Source organism: Rhipicephalus microplus, chromosome 2 (assembly GCF_043290135.1).
Source record: "Rhipicephalus microplus isolate Deutch F79 chromosome 2, USDA_Rmic, whole genome shotgun sequence".
Taxonomy (NCBI): Eukaryota; Metazoa; Arthropoda; class Arachnida; order Ixodida; family Ixodidae; genus Rhipicephalus; species Rhipicephalus microplus.
In genome coordinates, this window is record NC_134701.1 from 26,670,697 (window position 1) to 26,689,663 (window position 18,967).

At 42.0% G+C, this 18,967-nt stretch overlaps 1 protein-coding gene across 5 annotated transcripts in view; it reads right to left on the minus strand.

Annotated features, from left to right (window-relative positions):
• Window positions 1-18,967, minus strand: part of LOC119169167 (DENN domain-containing protein 2D) — a 647,735-nt gene that overhangs the window by 104,043 nt on the left and 524,725 nt on the right. For all 5 annotated transcript variants that reach the window (XM_037420269.2, XM_075886337.1, XM_037420270.2 and 2 more), the window contains one exon: window positions 14,180-14,272. In XM_037420269.2, the coding sequence (XP_037276166.1) occupies window positions 14,180-14,272 (93 nt within the window). The remainder of the gene's footprint in view (window positions 1-14,179; window positions 14,273-18,967) is intronic.

Consider the following 18,967-nt stretch of genomic DNA (forward strand, 5'->3'; position numbering starts at 1 on the left):
TTTGTGACGTTTCTACGAAGCGAGCAGCCCCGTCCCGGCGGTCAAAGTGCACGCTTCTCTGCCACTACCGCAGACGAAAGTGGCAGCTGGTAGAAGCGGTGCGAGCGCACATCATGGGAACAGAACTAAAGTGTGCTGGTTGGTACTGCAACGCATTCAAGTGCCACAATATATAGAAAAAGTGGGCAAAGCAGCAGCAGGGCTGCAACCGTGCTTCACAAGCATGTGTTTCTCTTCGTGCAGCTATTCAGCTTCTGGACCGGAAAACAACCTGCGAACTACAATCACTTTCTCGATGCCGGCTTAAAAATTCTTGAAATCAGCAATAGATTTGGTGGCCAAGAGACTAGTGATGCCGCTAATTCTGAATTGTCGGCACATGACATCATCAACAGTGGCCACGTCGCCCTGCACGTGACGTCGTACAGTCCTGTCTACATATATCCCGAGCTGGCAGACTGGTCTTTCAGAGGGCAACCATGCTTAACAGGCATGTGTTTCTTCCCATGCAGGCTAGTCACTTCACCAATGTTAAATATTTTCGAAGTAATGACATATGTCTCTTGCTGCTGCTTGCCTGAATATTATAGAAAGTGTTTATTTTATTTGTTTGCCATTTTTTGTCAATATACTTGTTCTTTGCGGCGACGTTGAACAGAATCCAGGGCCCAATCCCTCACTTAACACAGACAAAAGCTCGGGAACTAACCACGAACTCTTGCTCAGCGTTCTTGAAGGCGAAAAAGAGATTATACGCTATATGGATGAATTCAGCGCAACACGGGATTCCCTGACTATTACGCTAAACTAATGCAAAGCATGAGTAGATTCGCTTGAGTCGTCACTCACGTACTTATTAGCTACTCATGAGAAGGTTCTAGTCATAGAGACTTCTGTGCATGAATTAAATGACGAACTTGAAAACCACAGCAAACGCAACAACATCATCACTCATGGGCTCGAAGAGCCACAGGATGAAACTATGGAATCGCTTTCTAACAAAGTTAGCAAAGATTTTCTTCATGGTAAACTGAAAGTAACAAATAGTGACATAAAACGATGTCATAGGCTTGGAGCAAAATTTACTCGCAAAACTAGACCAATTATTTTGAAGCTCATTCATTACGGCGAAAAAGTTTTGATCTTGAAAAAACTGTTTTCAGCTAAATGATTCTAACCAGCACATTAAAGAAGATTTCTTTCAAAAAGTATGTACCATTAAAAATAAATTGTGGGACAGCATTGCCAGTCAATAAGCCCGCAAGAAATGCGTGAGGCTAGTTTTTGATAAGGTATCAGTCAATAAAAAGCTTTGCACTTGGAATGACGAAAATGATAAGATAATAGCTGTTACAAAGTGCGCTCTTTCGTTACACAAAACAAGTTCTTATCCACTGAAACTATTGAATAATAACTGCAGATGTACTGTAAATAAAGCTTCAGATTTCGAATACCTGATTTCTGTTCATGATCCGGAAGTGACAGCACTTACTGAGACCTGGCTTCACGATGGCATATATGAAAGTGAATTTGTCACTCCTGAATTCTAAGTTCACCATTGAGATCACAAGAAAAGAGGCGGCGGAATTGTGCTATTACTCAAGAAAAAACTAAACGGTGTGCGCATGAACGATCCATTTATTGTAGACACTTTATTCTGAAAAAATCTGCTGTGATCAATATTGTGTGATGGCTGGTATTGTTTACGGACCACCAGGTTCTCTTCTAGAAATACTACAACACTTAAAACACTACCTGCAATACAATACAAGCAGCAATACCAAGATTGTCTTACCTGGAGATTTCAATCTTCCATCTATTAGTTGGTCTACTTTTTTAGCTGGTAACAGGGATGTCACTAATAACGAAGAGCTAGTAGACATTGTCTTTTACTTTGACTGAAGCCAATTAGTGAAAGAGTACACGCGCTTTCAAGATAGTAACACATCGATTTTAGACCTTGTCTTTGTGCGTAGCAACATTCCTGGTGAAATTCAATGTGATATTGTTGATGGGATTTTGGACCACAAAGCTGTCTTGGTTCAATTTAGTTCTTTTACGAAAACAAGGCCAACTAATGTAACTCGTGTAGCTGTTTTTTCTTCGGCTGATAATACTAGTATAATAGATAGATCAGAACTATCTTTCAATGAACTTCTCCAAAGCCCAAGAAACCGTTCTGATGATGTAAATGCAATGTGGTTAAAGTTCAAGAAAATACTGTTCATGCTTGTATACAGCTCTTCGTCCCATGCTTTGGAAACCCAATGTGTCCAATCCATGGATCACTAGAAATACTATTCACCTGAAAAAAAAAATTAACCACCTTAAAAGGCAAAAGAAAAAATGCAACACTGAAAGCCTGTGTGCTGAAATCAAGTTTTTGTTTTGAAAGCTTAAAAGTAAAATTCGTCATGAGCGGCACACTTTTTTACAATGTTTGCTTAAGTAAGCTATTAGTAAGCTTTTCCTGCTAAGCTCAGGTTCGTTATAAGCGGGCTTGACTGTATTTTGTTGTAAATTCACATGATGACCAAGTAAATCAGAATGCTGACCTCAATCATATACTGAAGTGGTCTAATACCTGGCACATGTGTGTTAAGTAAGCTAAAGGTGTTGTATTGATTATTACAAATAAGAAGCGCCTAATGATATTTGACTAGACAGCAGACGGTAACCAACTTTTACGTGTTTCCGAATTCAAGTACTTGGGTCTTCAAATCAGTCATAATCTGCGTTTGAATTGTCACATAAACCATATTGCTAACATTGCCATGGCTAGATTACATTATTTTAAGTCCTTAGAAGAATCCCGCCTTCGTGATTCGTCTAAGGACATTAAACTTTTAGCCTACAGGTTTCGGGTTTTACCTCTGCTTGAATATAAAAAGATAATATGGGACCAATTAACCACTGTTGATATGAATAAACTAGAAAGGGTGCAAAATAAAGCAGTCGGGTTTACCTTCAACGAGTGTGGTATTCTGTCTGTTACTGAAGGGTAGAGCAGGTTTACGGACACTGTCGGATCGAAATAAAATTGCGTGTTTTCGTTTTATGCTCGAAGTTGTGAATGGCGAACTAAAAAGCAACACTCATGAATACGCCACACTTTTTTCAGGCTACACCACAAGAAGCAGAAATCCGTTCTTGTTACTTCCTTTACAGACAAAAAACAATATTTTTAAGTGCTCATTTTTCCCTAACTCAGTATTCAGAATGAGCTCAGTTCACGGGTTGACGTAGACGATGTGGATAAATTTCAGACATTGATTGAAAACAGTATGTGAAATACAATTTCTTCTTCGCTGGGTACATTTTACTTTGTACTTTGTACTTATTTCTAATATCATTGTTGTTTTACAAATCATGTCTTCAAAGTTTATTTTCTTTTTTTCTTTTTTTTCGTTGTTATTTTGATATGTACTTGTTTTAAATTCACCCTGCTACGGCCCCTACTTGGGGCTAGCATTATTGTAAATAAATAAGATAAATGAACAAGGATGTACCGTATTTTTGCCGTATAACCCGCCCCTGCATATATTCCGCACCCCCACTTTCAGCTCACCGAGAAAGAAAAAAAAATCCTCACGTATTGCCCGCATATTTGATATACAGGAAAGGCTGTACAAAAGCTACTGCTCAAGCAACATAGCACATATGTAGACAGAAAAAACTTTATTTAGCAAGCAGAATACGCTGTCTGCAAGGCCAGTCACAATTCACTCACTGTCGCTGCTCTCGCTAGAGCTATCACTTGAGCCGCAGTCCTCACTATTATGCACAAGGTCATCTTCGGTTCCATCCATGTTGTTTGTGATGCAGCATTTTTTGAAACTTTTTCGCACCATCTCACCTGGAATGGCCTTCCATGCCTCGACAATCCACTTGCAGAAAAGGGCAATATCAGGCCTTCAGACTCGTCCTGTCGGCGTCAAGTCGTAGGAGCCTTCGGCCATCCACTCGGCGTAATAGCGCTTGACATACGCTTTGAAGGGCTTGTTAAGCGACACATCTAGAGGCTGCAACATTGACCTCATTCCACCGGGTATAACAACTAAGTCAGTGCCGATGCGTGAAAGGCGGCCCTTCACTTCCTCAGTTGTGTGGCCGCGGAACGAGTCAAGAACGAGCATAGACCTTTTTGCGAGCATCGCACCGGGCTTCTTCTTCCATACCGTCTTGATCCAGTTTACAAACAAGTCACTGTTCATCCACGCGTTCTCGTGTGCACACACCACCGCACCGGCAGGCAAATGAGCCTTTGGTAGAGTTTTCCTTTTCAAGATGACGCATGGTCGCAGTTGCGTGCCGTTGGTGAGGGCACAAAGCAAGACTGTAATGCGCAGTTTCGTGTTCCCGCCGGTCAGCACGCTCACCGAACTGCTGCCCGTCTTCTCAATTGTTGTGTCCAACAGCATTTCAAAATAAACAGGAGTTTTATCCGCACTGCCGATTTGCGAGAAAATGTATTAGTGCTGCTTTCGCAGGCTAATTACATATCTCTGGTACTTGAGCAGCTTCTCCTCATAAGAAGCCGGCAAGCGTTGACATATTGTAGTCCGCCGTCTGATTGAGAGCCCTTGTCGCTTCATAAAGCGGTGCAGCCATCCGCGGCTCGCACAAAACTCGTGAGATAGGCCTAGCTCCCTCGAAAGTCGCCGCGCTTCCACTTGGGCCATCTCGGTCGATACGGCGTGACCCCTGCTTCTCACATCTTCGATGAACTTTACTAGCTCCGCCTCCAGCTCAGGGTAGGCACCGATCTTGGGGCCACGAAATGACCTACGGTCGGGGTGCACGGCTTGTAGGCTCTCTTTCTTTTTTCTCCACAGTCGCATGCAGGACTTGTCTACATCGTGGCGTCTTCCCGCGTCGCGATTTCCAAATTTCTCGGCGACAGCAATGATCTTAAGCTTTTGCTGTGCCGCGAAGGCCTGCCATTGTATGCTACTCATGGTGACAGAACAGATCGACTTAGGCTTGGCAAATGGGTCGAGATGTGGAGAACTAGCGGTATCAGTGAGGTGAAGAGCGCTCACACTTGGCGACAACTTGACAGCACTACCCCTTCTAGTACACTGTAACAGCATCCTGAAAACAACAGAACCGAAATGCATGCCTGCTACTGCGTCAAGAAGTAGTACATTAATTTACTGATAATATCTGTATAGGCACTATAACATCTCATTTGCCTTGCTGAAGTAAATACTGCTTTATTTATTATGGAACTTACTTTATTTATTATGGAACTTTCTTAGACAGCACCACCTTTTCGGCAAGCCCTTTCCAAATGTAAACAAACAAAATAAAGAAACATTGACTGAAAAAAAAAACATGATGTCCGTGAAGTAGGGACATGTGGAGGGTCACTGAGCGGCCGCGAACGTCCAAAAAATATACTTGTTGTGTGACAGTGAGATTTTACACTGAACAATCGAATTGTCTCTCCCCAAATGTTTTTCTAAACACTTCAACGATGCAAGCAAGCGAAACCAAAATCGGCCGCAAGCTGCCGTGCTACTTGCGGAGCAACATGAATTTGCGGAAACCACCTGCGTAGTTTTCGCTACACTGTTGAGGGGCTTCACAGCACAACACGCATTGCTGTGAAGCAGCACTAAAGGAAAAACCCCGCGTATTATTCGCACCTCCACTTTGCCACTGAAATTTTTGGGTTTTTGGTGCAGGTTATACGCGCGAAAATACGGTACCTCTGCATGCTTTTTTTTTCTTAGTCATATTCATAAGGAAGGGGGCAGCGTTGCATTAAAGTGGTGAAGCGAGCAAAGTATGTTCTGTTTTCACCCTCCTGTCTAGTACAATCGGGCTGGTTTCTAAACCAAATTGCGCGTGTCTTCTAGATTTATTCGATAGTGAAGGTGGCCAGCAGTGGAAACTGAAGCTAAAGAGCGGAATTTAAAGGGTCTGTCTACCACTTGAAAAAATTTGTAACACGAAAGTTTACGCTGCGGTCCACCACAGCTCCACTGACTTACAGTAGACTCTGAGTAAACGAAAATATGCTAAACCAAACAGCAGCTTAAATGAAACTATTGTCTCTGCAATACTTAGTTTCGGGCTTGTATTCTGCACCCATGTTCACCTCTCAGTAAACGAAACTCCTGTTAAATGGAACATATTTTCTCGGTCCTTTAGGTTCCGTTTACTGAGAGTCTACTGTACTTCCATCCCGAAAGTGATGTTGAAGAACGCATATGAAGAGATTGCAAAGAAAAAAAACAGAAGCACATGTCCCGCCGAATTGAACTAGCAACCTCTCGGTTTTCAGTGTGTTGCACTAACCACTACACCACAGAGTGTTCGTTGTCTAGAAAGATAACGACAAGCCATTTATATACACCATACACTGTTTGGCAGTGCTCAGAGCTTCGAAACTGTAGTGAGTTTTTGTTTTCGGGGCGAGATAGCACCACAGGCTCGTGTTGGGCAAAGTCGTCGCCTCCACGAAACGTGGTCTTTCCTGCGCCCGCGCTTATCGGGCTCGTAATTCGTGAGAGAAAAAAGGTCACTTCACACAATGCCCGGCACACGACGCCCAAAGAATTGCAACAGTTGTTCACACTTATCCTGTGTATACTTGTACGCTCGTTTCGTGCCTCTTTCTTTCTGTTTAAACAACGCACTGTTAGCGTCGAGCTCTAAAAGTTCTTAGTCCACGCTTGTCTTTTGTAGGCTAATTTCGCACGTGCTTTCTGCTTTAGGTGTGCCTTGCATGTTTCGAACTGCTTGCTATTCCTAACATGAATTTGCAAATTGTTGCTGTTGCTGTTGCTGAAAAGTTCACAATAAATGCTCAGCTACCTGTCTAACGACGAGTTTCACTTTCCTGTTGTACCGATTTATATATAGGGGGATCAGCCACATTTTCTTTTTTTGGATTATGATGCATGGAAAATAAGAAGATCATTCATCATTTTGGCAGCAACGAGCACGCTTTTATCTTATACCAAAAAGAAATTATAGTTTTAACTTGATGTTGAAAGTCAACAAAAAATTACCACCAGCGTCACCCAACAGCGATGTGGTCAAACTATTGGTAGCAAAAGAAATCCTCGCAGCTAGACTTATTTTGCTTAAAAACAAACATGTATATTTTGAAATTTAATTTTACACAAGGTTGTGCCACAGAATAATGTTTGCTTTTTTCTCCCTCACACACTCAAATAGGCGCCCAGTGGCACTGCGAATGGTGTGTCCACTTAGCTGCACACCTGCCTGCAAACGACAGATAAACACGGGCACGATGTCCACCGCCACTCATAAGAACAAAAAAGTGCGTGCATGTTCTAAACGACCACTAAGGTACTTGTTTTAATAATAAACAAAACTTGATAAAGGCTGCAAATTGATTTAGTGATTTGTGGGGTTTAACGTCCCAAAACCACCATAAGATTATGAGAGACGCCGTAGTGGAGGGCTCCGGAAATTTCGACCACCTGGGGTTCTTTAACGTGCACCCAAATCTGAGGACACGGGCCTACAACATTTCTACCTCCATCGAAAATGCAGCCGCCACAGCCGGGATCTGATCCCGCGACCTGCGGGTCAGCAGCCGAGTACCTTAGCCACTAAACCACCGGGGCGGGGTGAAGGCTGCAAATCCAACACGCGGTTTCAGCATTCGACTTTTACCGACACTACACTTGTCATTGCCTCCACCAACCAGCATAGTAGACATTTATCCCACCGATGAAAGGAGACCGAATGCAGATAAAAAAATTCTGCCCTACAATTTATACATACTTCACAGAGAAACTGCTGCAAGGTTAGACACTTCAGATGGTACACTTTTTATTGTGACACAAAACAGAAAAGCAGCAAAGGACTGTAGATAGCCGTTTTAAACGGTGTTTTGCCGGAAATAAAACGAGCATATTATGACGCATACAGCATACGTAAAAACATTTTTATCTGACCATCACGACCAAACTTCATTTAATGCCCCTGCACGAAGTGAATGAACGAGCATATTATGAAGCATACGGCATATGTAAAAACATTTCTTATCTGACTATCATCACCAAACTTCATCTGATGCCCCTGCGTGAAGTGAATGATACGATAGGCAGGTAGTCTACATTACTTGCGAACAGTTATATAGAAGGAAAGCTGCCTTGCCCACATGATTTGTGCGGGGGCACGTTCGTTTAAGCTGCTGAACTGTTATGAAAGATACACTCGCGATGAATACTGAATGCTGAAGTGCCTTTGTTTACATTATTTGCGCTAAGGACAAGAATCATGTTGCGAATCAAGCAGCAGACTACTTGAAGCTTAGCTTTCCATAGTCAGTCGATGCGTTATGCTTCTTTTTCTCTGGCTGCGTGCCGTGGTATCAGAATTGACGCCCTTTTAAAAAAGTATCAAATTTCCTCGATTTTCACTCCTCGTTTAATTTGTCATACACTCAGTTTTAGTTTTTCTTCTTGCCTCTGTATGCTTAAAATAAAGATGTCTGTTCAACATGGTTAATTCCTAGGCTTTTATGTGCCAAACAAGATAAGATTTCTAGGCACGCTGTAGTGCGAATACAAAATTTGATTGTGACCACTTGGGGTTCTTCACTGTGCACATATATCTTGGTTCACGAGTGTTCGTTGTGTTCACAGTGCGGCCACCGTGGTCCAGAATTTATCCTGCACCTTCAAGCATAGCACCGCGACACTACACATGCTATGCTGCCATGGTGGTTTGCTTGATCAATGTCCACGTGCATACGAAAAAAAAAGTAAAAGAAGGCATAGCCATCTTCTTTTATGTTATTTTCTTTACTGCATACGTAGCCACCGTAGTATCGCGCCCCAACTGAAGACGAAACTCGGCTTGCAACCAGAAAATGAGGATGAAGGAGTCGCCATCACGTGCACTTCGATCCATTATGCAGAGACGCGGCTCACTTTGCAGGGCTTTTTTTCCATTTTTAGTGCTTTTAGATGACAGCATCCTTCAAACAGTTTTTTTTTTTAAGTATGGCGCAGTTTTACTGGCAGAATGGCTTTTCCAGCAGTTCGTTCCGAAACAAAGCATTGCAGCAGCGCACGTGCGTGCTTTCACTGCTGTTTACTCAGATAAAACAGATGCTTGAGCTAGTTGGTGATTGGGAATAAACATATTTGCACAACGCTGCGGGCATAACAGTCAGTGGCTTTCTTGAGCTCGTTGGCTTTTACTTAAAGACAACGTTTGTATCATGAAACGAAGGCACTTTTATTCAAAAAAGAGGAGTGTGCATCGGTTCATGCATAGCATCTGTTTTAAGTGACATTTCTCTCACTCACCATGACCGACTCTTGGCTAGCCACTTCGACAGAACGGCTGTCGTAAAGGTGTTTCGTTCTGGTGACGACTTTCTTGTGCTTTTATACTGCGATGATCGGCGCTTCGAAGCTGCTGTTTCAAACATGTTACGTCGTTTCGATGAGTGCATGGCACCTCTTATTCTTATGCATAAGCTTCTGCAGGATGCTTCGTTTAAGATTTTTAGATTTCAGATTAAACATCTCATGTGATCACCTTTCCTGGAAATATGAGCCCAGAGGAAGCAAACCTCTTCTACCGTACTTGTCGACACATTCAAAGCTCGTAAACAGAGGGATTGCTAATCATTGTTTATGAAATGCCCACGGAAAGTCTTACGGCCACTTGTTAATCAGCAGCTTCGTTGAGCAGGCTTCCCGTCTGATTAGCCCTGGTTTCCCCGATTATGTGCTGGTTTCCATGGCGGAAAAGTTGCTTAGGACAATTAAACAGGGACGAGAAGCACCAGTGAACTGCATGGCTAGTAGCTCAAAGCGCGTCGCTGTGATTCCGTATCTACATGGGATCTCTCACAATTTGAAAAAAATAGGTGATAAGGTAGATGTGAAGGTTGTGTTCTCTACCCCAGAAAAGCTTTCAGGGCTCTGCAAACAGGTGAATGTGCAGTTCGCACGAAGGAGCTGCTGCACAATCAAACATAGAAGGCTATTCATAGCATGTGTGATAGCCGTCGTTTATTTGCTCTCGTCATGCGGCAAGATATATGTAGGACAAACGGTCCAGTGCCTGGATCAGCGTATAATGGAGCATCATTACAATGTATACTCAGCTGTGCAAGGTCATTTGGGCATCCATTGCAGAGATTGTGGTTGCAGACCGGAATTTGAAAAGTGCACTGTTGTAGCCAAACAACGTCAGCAGCTAACGCAAGAGATAATGGAGGCAAATGCTGGATGATCGATGTATCAGCATGCCTTCGCTTGCTCTGACTAAAAAAGAAATTAGAGTCTCTGGCTTTGACACAATAGATCATGAATTTGTGCCGAGCTGTGGCATCGTAACTATATATTGAGATGATGATTGTCTTGCTATGATCCAATAGATTGTGCGATTGCACGGTGATGTTCTGTCACAACTATATATTTCCAGCATTTTCGCCAATAAAATTTCAGTTGAAGTCAGCGCTCTTTCTGTCCTTGTCTCTTCTTCTGTAGTTACGTCGTAACTACTCGCAGTCTTGCGCTGTGCAAATTTGTTGTTTACTTTGGCCAGTCTTTCTGGGCGTGAGCGGTTGAGTTGTGTTGAGATTCTCCGTCAGGCGCTCTTTTTTGGCACGCCACCTATCTAGCACTGGTCACCCATATTTGTTTTATGCACCAGGTGCAACGCTGTAAAAGCTATGCAAAAAGTTAGGTCAGCAAAATGTATCGCTATGCATGTCTTGCGGTCGCTCGCGTGTCATTTGATTAGTGCCAGTGCACCCTCGCATTTTGTTGTGCACCCCTTAGAAAGACTGGCGAAGAGAATAAAGCGTGGAGAGAACAAGAAGACGCGGATGCCGAACAACTCTGTGTTGTCCCCTGCATTGACACTGCCTCATGGAATAGAAAGTCCAGGTGGTCGCCATCGTGATGCACCCCGACCAGAGTGTCTGTTTGCGACGTCACGTGGAATCTAAGTTATCGAGCCGCATACCGTATTTACTCGATTCTACCGAGCCCTCGATTGTAACGTGCACCCGGTTTCCACGATAAAAAAAAAAGTAAGACATCGATTGCAACGCGCACCCATTTTTCTCGTTGGCCCGCACGATCACACCACGCGAGAGAACAACTCCTTTCACGAGCGTCTTCCATTTATATATGAGGTACGGGGGAAGCTTGGGCCTATCTGACGTGCAACGGAGCATTGCTGTCACTCTAGTTTTACCGTGGCCCGATGTCAGCATGCGAACTTGCTTCGCCCCCTTCTCGACGGCTATGGTGCCAGGCATGTCGAAGTAAAGAGGCGTCTGATCGGCATTCCCGATTTGCCCAAGCAGGTACCCGTTGTTGTGCCGCAAATTTTGGCATATGCCCGTTCGCCTTCGGAGGAAAAAGCCTTTCCTCTTCATAAAGTTAGTTAGCCGGTACCTGCTCGCTTTAAACTGGCTCCGCATTATCCCTTTTTCTAAGGCTAACTGCATAGCCTGCACTTGGAGCAGTTCTGTCGTCACGGGCCGCTCACTGCTCAATCATATACTCGCCGAGCAGCTGTTCAATTTGCGGAAACCGACCCTGCTGTGGTCCACTGAAGCCTTTGCTGAATGTTTGCTGTCGACAATATTTTGCTTTTGTTTGCGCCAGTCCCGCACGCATTCTTGAACGACCGCGACGCGGCCCGATTTCCGTCCGTTTTGGCACACGCGATGACATTTCTTTTAAAAGCGGCATCGTGGTGCACTCGTCGAGTTTTTGAAGTTGGCCCTTCAATGCCGTCGATGCTAATGCACTACAAGATGACGAACTCCTCAGTGCACGTACGATGTGCCGCACATGGGAAACACATAGGCAGAAATGGCCGACGCACCATTCCACGAAGGCGCCATACCAACGCATGTAGGGGGCGGCCATTTTGGAAATGCCGATGGCAATAGAATACTGTATATATATTTTTTTTCATACTTGATTCTAACGCGCATGCGATTTATGAACTCGCTTAACCGGAAAAAAGATGCGCGTTAGATTCGAGTAATTATGGTAATATCAGACATTTAATGGCATTTTTGTTTGCAAGGCAGAAAGTATATGCGATCACTTCTCGCCGTATTAAAAAAAAAATTTTGTTGGTGGTAAAAGCATTAAACAACTTTTTTTGTCACGAATTGATCAAGAAATCTCACTACCCTCAACAGCATTGCCAATGATGTATGAAAAAAAGTGTAGAGTATTTTAGATGAGAAGCAGATCATGATTGGGGCTTGTCCTTCATTGTATCCACGTTAGTACTCGGAGCGCCCACTAGAAGGCTCTGTGGTAAAGCACTCGTTCCCCTCCAGCATGTGTTCTAGTATGAGCGAAGCACCCTAATAGCGCTGCGCTGCTCTGTATGATAAAAGCACTTACACCTTTCTCTCTCTCACACACACACAGTGTAGTACTATGAATGAACACATGAGCTTAAGTGTGGCGGAGGCAAAGGCTCACAAAGCAGCTGTGTGCGCAACGATGAACGTCTACAGTGATGAATAAGGTAATAATAATGACTTTATGACTTTATTTCGCATCAAGGATACATGATGCAGGACACCTGCAGAAAAAGCTGGCGTGATGCCAGCTTGACAACGCCACAGGCCCCCCTTCCCCCTCCCCGAACACATCGCAGCAGCGGTAACACTTTCATAAAAACATTCGGGATCATACGCGTAAAATAAACAGGTCTATGACAAGAAAGAAATCATCACTGTACATGTGTGATAAAACGAAACGTCTAATGCTTAAAGAACAACAACAAAAAATCTATTTCAAAAGATGCGAAAAATGTTGGCGTATTTGCCTTAAAAAAAGGAAGCATTTGCGTAATACATCCGAGCGAAGGATACAAACATGTATACGACAAAATTGAGCAATCAACACTGTACAGGTGTAACATATTGGTACATATAATGCTATAAACAAATAATTTCGCAATGTGAAATACAGGCGCATTTGCCTTGCAAGACACAGAAAAAAGCATCATAAAAAAGAAATATGCCTAATTTATTGCTTTGGCAACACCACAAATGCATACTCATTTCCTAAAACAGAAAAAACAAACAAGACACCAAGAAACATATCGTGAAAAAAAACACAAAGCAGTATACAAAATACACGTCAACAAAAACAAAATACAAAAATACATTCTTTAGAAATTACAAGTAACAGAAACGAGTGATCATGACATCTGGAGGAAATGATTCCGCAGTTGTTTAAAGGTGATTTTTTCTAAGTCAATTTCGTTATCCCTAAGTTCATTTAGTAACCTTGGAAGTTTATTTCCCAACGATTGAAGACCGTATGTGGTTCTAAAGGTTCGAACAGTCCACACTTCATTTTTCCGGGTATTATACTTAGGCTGGTTGAGTATTAAATCTGCCAACTGCTTTAGAAACGGGTTAGAGTTTTTTATGTCTTGCTTATATTTCTTGGACAGAAGAAAATCATACATTTTTATGTGTACCTCTTTACAAAACTATAAGTCGACCCATGACTGCTTCGCATACAACTCAGGGTTACATTCAAAGAAAAGATGTGTGCGATTTTTTCATAAAGTACAAGGTTCATCATCCAGTACTTTTTAATTGCTAGTTTTGAAAACAAGAAGTCACTGAAGAGATTATTCTCAAATACTCAAATGCATGACGCCCTTTTCTTGCACAATCGAGCCAATTGTAGAATGCTCTGGGGATGATTTTCTCCTTGAGATTTGCAATGAATCAAAAATATCTGTGACTATTCTTTGAAACATCCTAATAATTATTTAGGTGCTTGAATATAAATACAATTTGCTTCTCCAGTGTACACTTACTTCAGGATTTGAAATTAGCTTCTTCTGAGGGCTACAAAATGCTAAATTTACTGCTCTGAAGTGCTTACAAAGCTTTTTGTTGCTCCAAAGTGCTCAAAAATGAAAAGTTCACTGCTCCAGAAATTGGTCCAAGTCTAAGTCCTCAATAGCATCCCTGTGGTTGTGACATTGATGCAGCCAAGACTAGTAGCTAGAGGGGCATGTGTGAGCTACTGTGCACCAGAGATGCAACATTATTTCATGGTGGTGCGACTGACATAAGCATCGAAATCTAGCATATCGGTGGGATATGCCAAATTTAGCAATATTAAGATTGCGCATCAAAGGATTGAGCATAGCAGGAATAACTTACCAATTGTCTTGACCTTCCTGCCAAGGTCCCCCAGACAGCGGTTGGTCTGCTCAAGGTCTAGCAAGTATTCGCCTGCCCGCCGCTCGAATAGCCCTGGCAAAACACATGTTCCCATAGTTTTTCGTAAGTGCACTCGATAAATAAGCGCAAGAAAAGGCACTACGCACCCTTTCAGTCATGCATACTCCCGCCCACACATTGGTGACTACATGTAATCAATCCTTCTTTTAATGTTGCTGTGATTTGATTAATCATTTTTATCATGTGTGGATCATTGCAATTTGATTATTTTATAATTAACTATATATTACACCAGTGTCGCACGCTGGACAGCTAAGCTCAACTGTGATTTACTTTGTCAACAATGACTGGCTCTTTTATGCAACTTACGTAAAGTAGCCAATGACGAAGAAATTCGATTCAGGTGAGACCTGTGACCGTGATGACAGAGGTATTTCTTTATCATCGGAATCACAAGATGCTTTACCTCATGATGAAACGAAGAATGATTTCATTTCTTTGCACTTGTTTCCACTGAGAGCCAAATTTGCAGTCTGAATGTAGCATTTGTATCAGATACGCCGTAGATGGTCACGACAGCCTCACGTCCGTGCACATTTCTGTAGGCACACCTAAGCGCTCCAAGTTCGGTGCACCATCTGAACAGCAGCAGCTCTGTGCTTCTAACAATAGTTCAGCAATATCACACTCCAGAAGTTGTCCAATGGCATGATTATTAGGAAGTCCTGAACTCCCGCCTGTGCTTATGCTGGGGGAAACTTGTTTGATAGTGTCCCCCACTCGTGATTCTTCACATTTGAACATTTATACATGAGTTGCACGGATGTCACATGCGAGAACGAGAGGACTGAAAGCTTCCATCTTTAAAAACATCTGGGGCCATGCAGTCGAGAGTTTTGCAGCGGCAGGATGTATATCTTGAAGGCTTCACCGACTTCACCTTACCTATTTGCGCTATTTTCAGGCGCAGAAGAAGAAGCGGAGCATTTGCTTCGAAAGACAAAAATAGTCGCGCTGCCAGAAAATAGCGGCTAACATCAACATACCAAATTTCACCGAATGCTTCAGCAGTACGCAAACCGCCTACCTGCGCCAACCAAACCCTGCAAAGTGGCTTTCCTCTGCGTGGCGACTACAACGCTCCCTGTGCACTCAAAGAGCCAGTGATGATGTCAGATTCACTGGCCGGGATAAAAGCTTGCAAGCTGGACTGTTTCTTCAGTGAGCATGGACGCAGCAGGATGAGCATCACCTCTGATATACTGCCCTTTTGCGTGTTACAGGTGTGTAAAAGTTTACCTTTGCTTGCTAAAAAGAACGACAATTCTTGTCTACTCCTGCTTCCGTGTCCACAAGTGTTAAGTTCGACAATGTGCGATTGTTTTTCAATTATGTTTTTACTTCTTGGGTGTGGCGATGTTGAAGTTAATCCAGGCCCTGACTGGTGATCTAAGGGAAGCGTCCCAAGCGGTTTCCTATCTGAAAATCCTTCGGAGCAAATGAATACTATTCTTGCAATCTTGAAAGACCAACAGGAACTTATTACCCAGTCTTCTGAATGCCAGTCTGAGCTGGCTTCTGACATACAATCAATTGAAAATTTTCAGAAAAGCATTGACGGGAAGATTAGCGCCAGTTGTAAGCAAAAACAAAATTGGCCGACATACTTCGGCAGTCAACGTGCAGCATTCGAAACTCTCTTGTTGTGGTTGATCCTCGGCTTAACTCTGTAGATTCTCGACTTGATTATATCGAGCATCGATCGAGATGTTGCAACCTGTTGTTTCATGAGATACCTGACACCTGTGAAACATGGGAACAATCCGAAGCCCTTGTTAAGCAACGTCTGAGCATGATGCTGTATGACCTGCGTGAAAGTTCAATTGAACAAGCGCACCGTCTCGGCCCTTACACTACAAACAAATGCCACCCAATATTTGTCAAGTTTTCTAACCTTAGCAGTTCTTTTAGCTCATCAAAAACTAAAAAAGTAGAGCATTACCGCAAGCGAGAATTTTTCGCCTGCCACCCGGCAGGCTCGCAAAAGGCTTACTATTTTTGCTAAAAGTCAACCCGGTGAACCAAGCTATCAGTTATGATATAAAAAATTTGTAATCAACAAGAAACAGTATGTATACGACCCCGCAACTGATACAGTAAAAGAGCTTCTCACAATACCCGTGACTAATGGACACACACACGTGTTACCTGCAGCTAACGGCAATCAGTCAATCTATGCATTACAAACTACTACATAGGAATCAGTGGGGGGATCCAGGCTGACGCAACGAAAAGTGTCCTTTCTTTTTTGTAACATTCGTAGCATTGTTAACAAAGGTGAACTTTTATCATCCACAAATTGACACATGTAATGCCGATATCATAGCACTAACTGAAACATGGCTTCACTCCGATATTGAAGATGGCGAACATTTTCCACAGCATGACACTTTTCAATATATCGTTATGATCATAGTGAACGTCGAGGCAGTGGTGTGTTATTGGCATACGTAAAGATCTACCTTCTCATGCAGCATGTTGCAAGCACCTTAGAGACAGTCTGGGTGACAACCCAAATAAGCTATAGAAAAATTGTTCTTGGTATTTGCTATGATCCTCCTAACCTAACACAGAGCTTCATTAGTGAATTACACGAAGTGCTGAATTCTGTCGCTTTGAATCACAGTCACCTTCCCATTCTATTGCTCGGTGATTTTAACATACCAAACCTAAGTTAGATGGCCCTGCGATCCTCCCATTATTCCTCCGTTTTGCTCCTTGGCTTAAGATTTTCTAAACTTATGTTCCCTTTTCTCATTAACCCAGCTTGTTAGGCAACCAATTCGAATAACAGAGTCAGCATCAAACATTCTTGACCTTGTCCTTACAACTCATGCAGACCTTGTTTCCGATATTGCGCACTTGCCTGGTCTTAGTGACCATGTCCTACTTTTATTCAAAATGAATTCAGTTTGTCCTACACCTTCTAAACAAAAGAAAAGTATTCAAGATTACAAAAATGCTAACTATGATGCCATGACCTAAGAGCTTGCAGCCTTTCTTATTAACTTCATAATCAGATTTGAGTCATAATGTTGAGACCAATTAGAGCAGGTATGCAGCAAAAATTCATAAATTAACAGCTAAATATGTACTTATTATTATCATCAGTACAGATTCGAATGCTCCATGATATAACAAGCACCTAAAGTGTTTGTCGAATAAAATAAAAGCATCTTTTTAAGTCCACTAAAAATTCACCCATGACTTATCGCTGGACAGATTACACTAGAGAAGCAAACTAATACATAAATGCAGTTAAAGAAGCAAAAGATAATTTCCTAGCAAATGCCCTGCCATCGATGCTTTTAAGCAAAACAAAAAAATTCTGGTGCATGATTAAACCAAGCAACGATCATTCTATCACCTTAACTGATAGTTCAGGCAATGCAATCTCTGACAAAGAATGCTGTGAAATTCTTAATGAAGTATTTTCAAATAATTTTTCCTTCAGCACAAGCACAGCAGTGTCCACATTGCATACTTACAACTATACAACTATGCTTCCAGTAGAAATAAACTTCGATGGTGTGATAAAACTTGTTAAATCATTAAAATCTTTTTCTGCCCCTAGATCCGACCAAATTGAAGCAAGGTTTTTAAGGAGCACAATGACCTATTCATCTGTCCTCCTAACAATGATACTCGGACAAACTCTGGACACTGGTTCTCTTTCATCAAACTGGAAAACAGAGAAGCTAATTTCATTCTATAAATCGAGTAAAAGGCATTCCCCTCTTAACTACGGGCTCATCTCCCTTACTACGTAGCATACCATGCGAAACGTTTGAACATATCCTGTTCTCAGATATCATAAAATACCTTGAATCCGACTTGTTGTTCTCATCATCTCAACACAGCTTTCGTAAAACATACTCCTGCAAAACCCAACTAACGTCTTCTACACACAAATTGCATATCATTCTAGACAACTCTTCATTTGCCGAGTGCATTTTCCTCGATTTCTCAAAAGCATTGGTCAAACTTTGCCATAAATTACTTCTATACAAACTTAGTCTACCAAACATTGACTCTAAACTTTGACTCATTGACTCTAAACCAAACATTGTCTCTAAACTTGACCAGATCTGTTCTTGGACCTCTTCTTTTTAATATTTACATAAACGATTTACCTTCTTGCGTTTCCTCAAATATTCACCTTTTCACAGATGATAGCATAATCTCCAGAAAAATAACTTGTGACAATAATATACCTCTTCTTCAATCTGATCTAAATGCAGTCTTTTATATGGTGCAAACAGTGGCAAATGGAATTAAACATAACTAAATAAAAATTTATGCGAGTAACTCGATCAAAAATCTTTGAACCTTTTTGCAGACTCAATAATGAACCATTAAAACCTGTGTCTAACTACAAATATCGTTGCGTACATATGTCAAATTAAACTTCGAGTTAATATATTAGACACATTGTGAATAAAGCAAAGAACATGCTGGGTTACATTTGTCGAAATTTTTAAGATCACCTTCTTCCTTAAAGCTTCTCTTATACAAAACACTAATCAGATCTAAACTTGAATATGCTGCATCAGTATGGGATCATTATCATGAAAATCACTCACACGCACTAGAAATGATCCAGAACAATTCTATTCACTTTATTTACTTTCAGTACAGTCGCACTGCCTGCATAACAGCAATGATAAATAATCTTAATTTACCAACTCTCACATCTCGACATAAAAC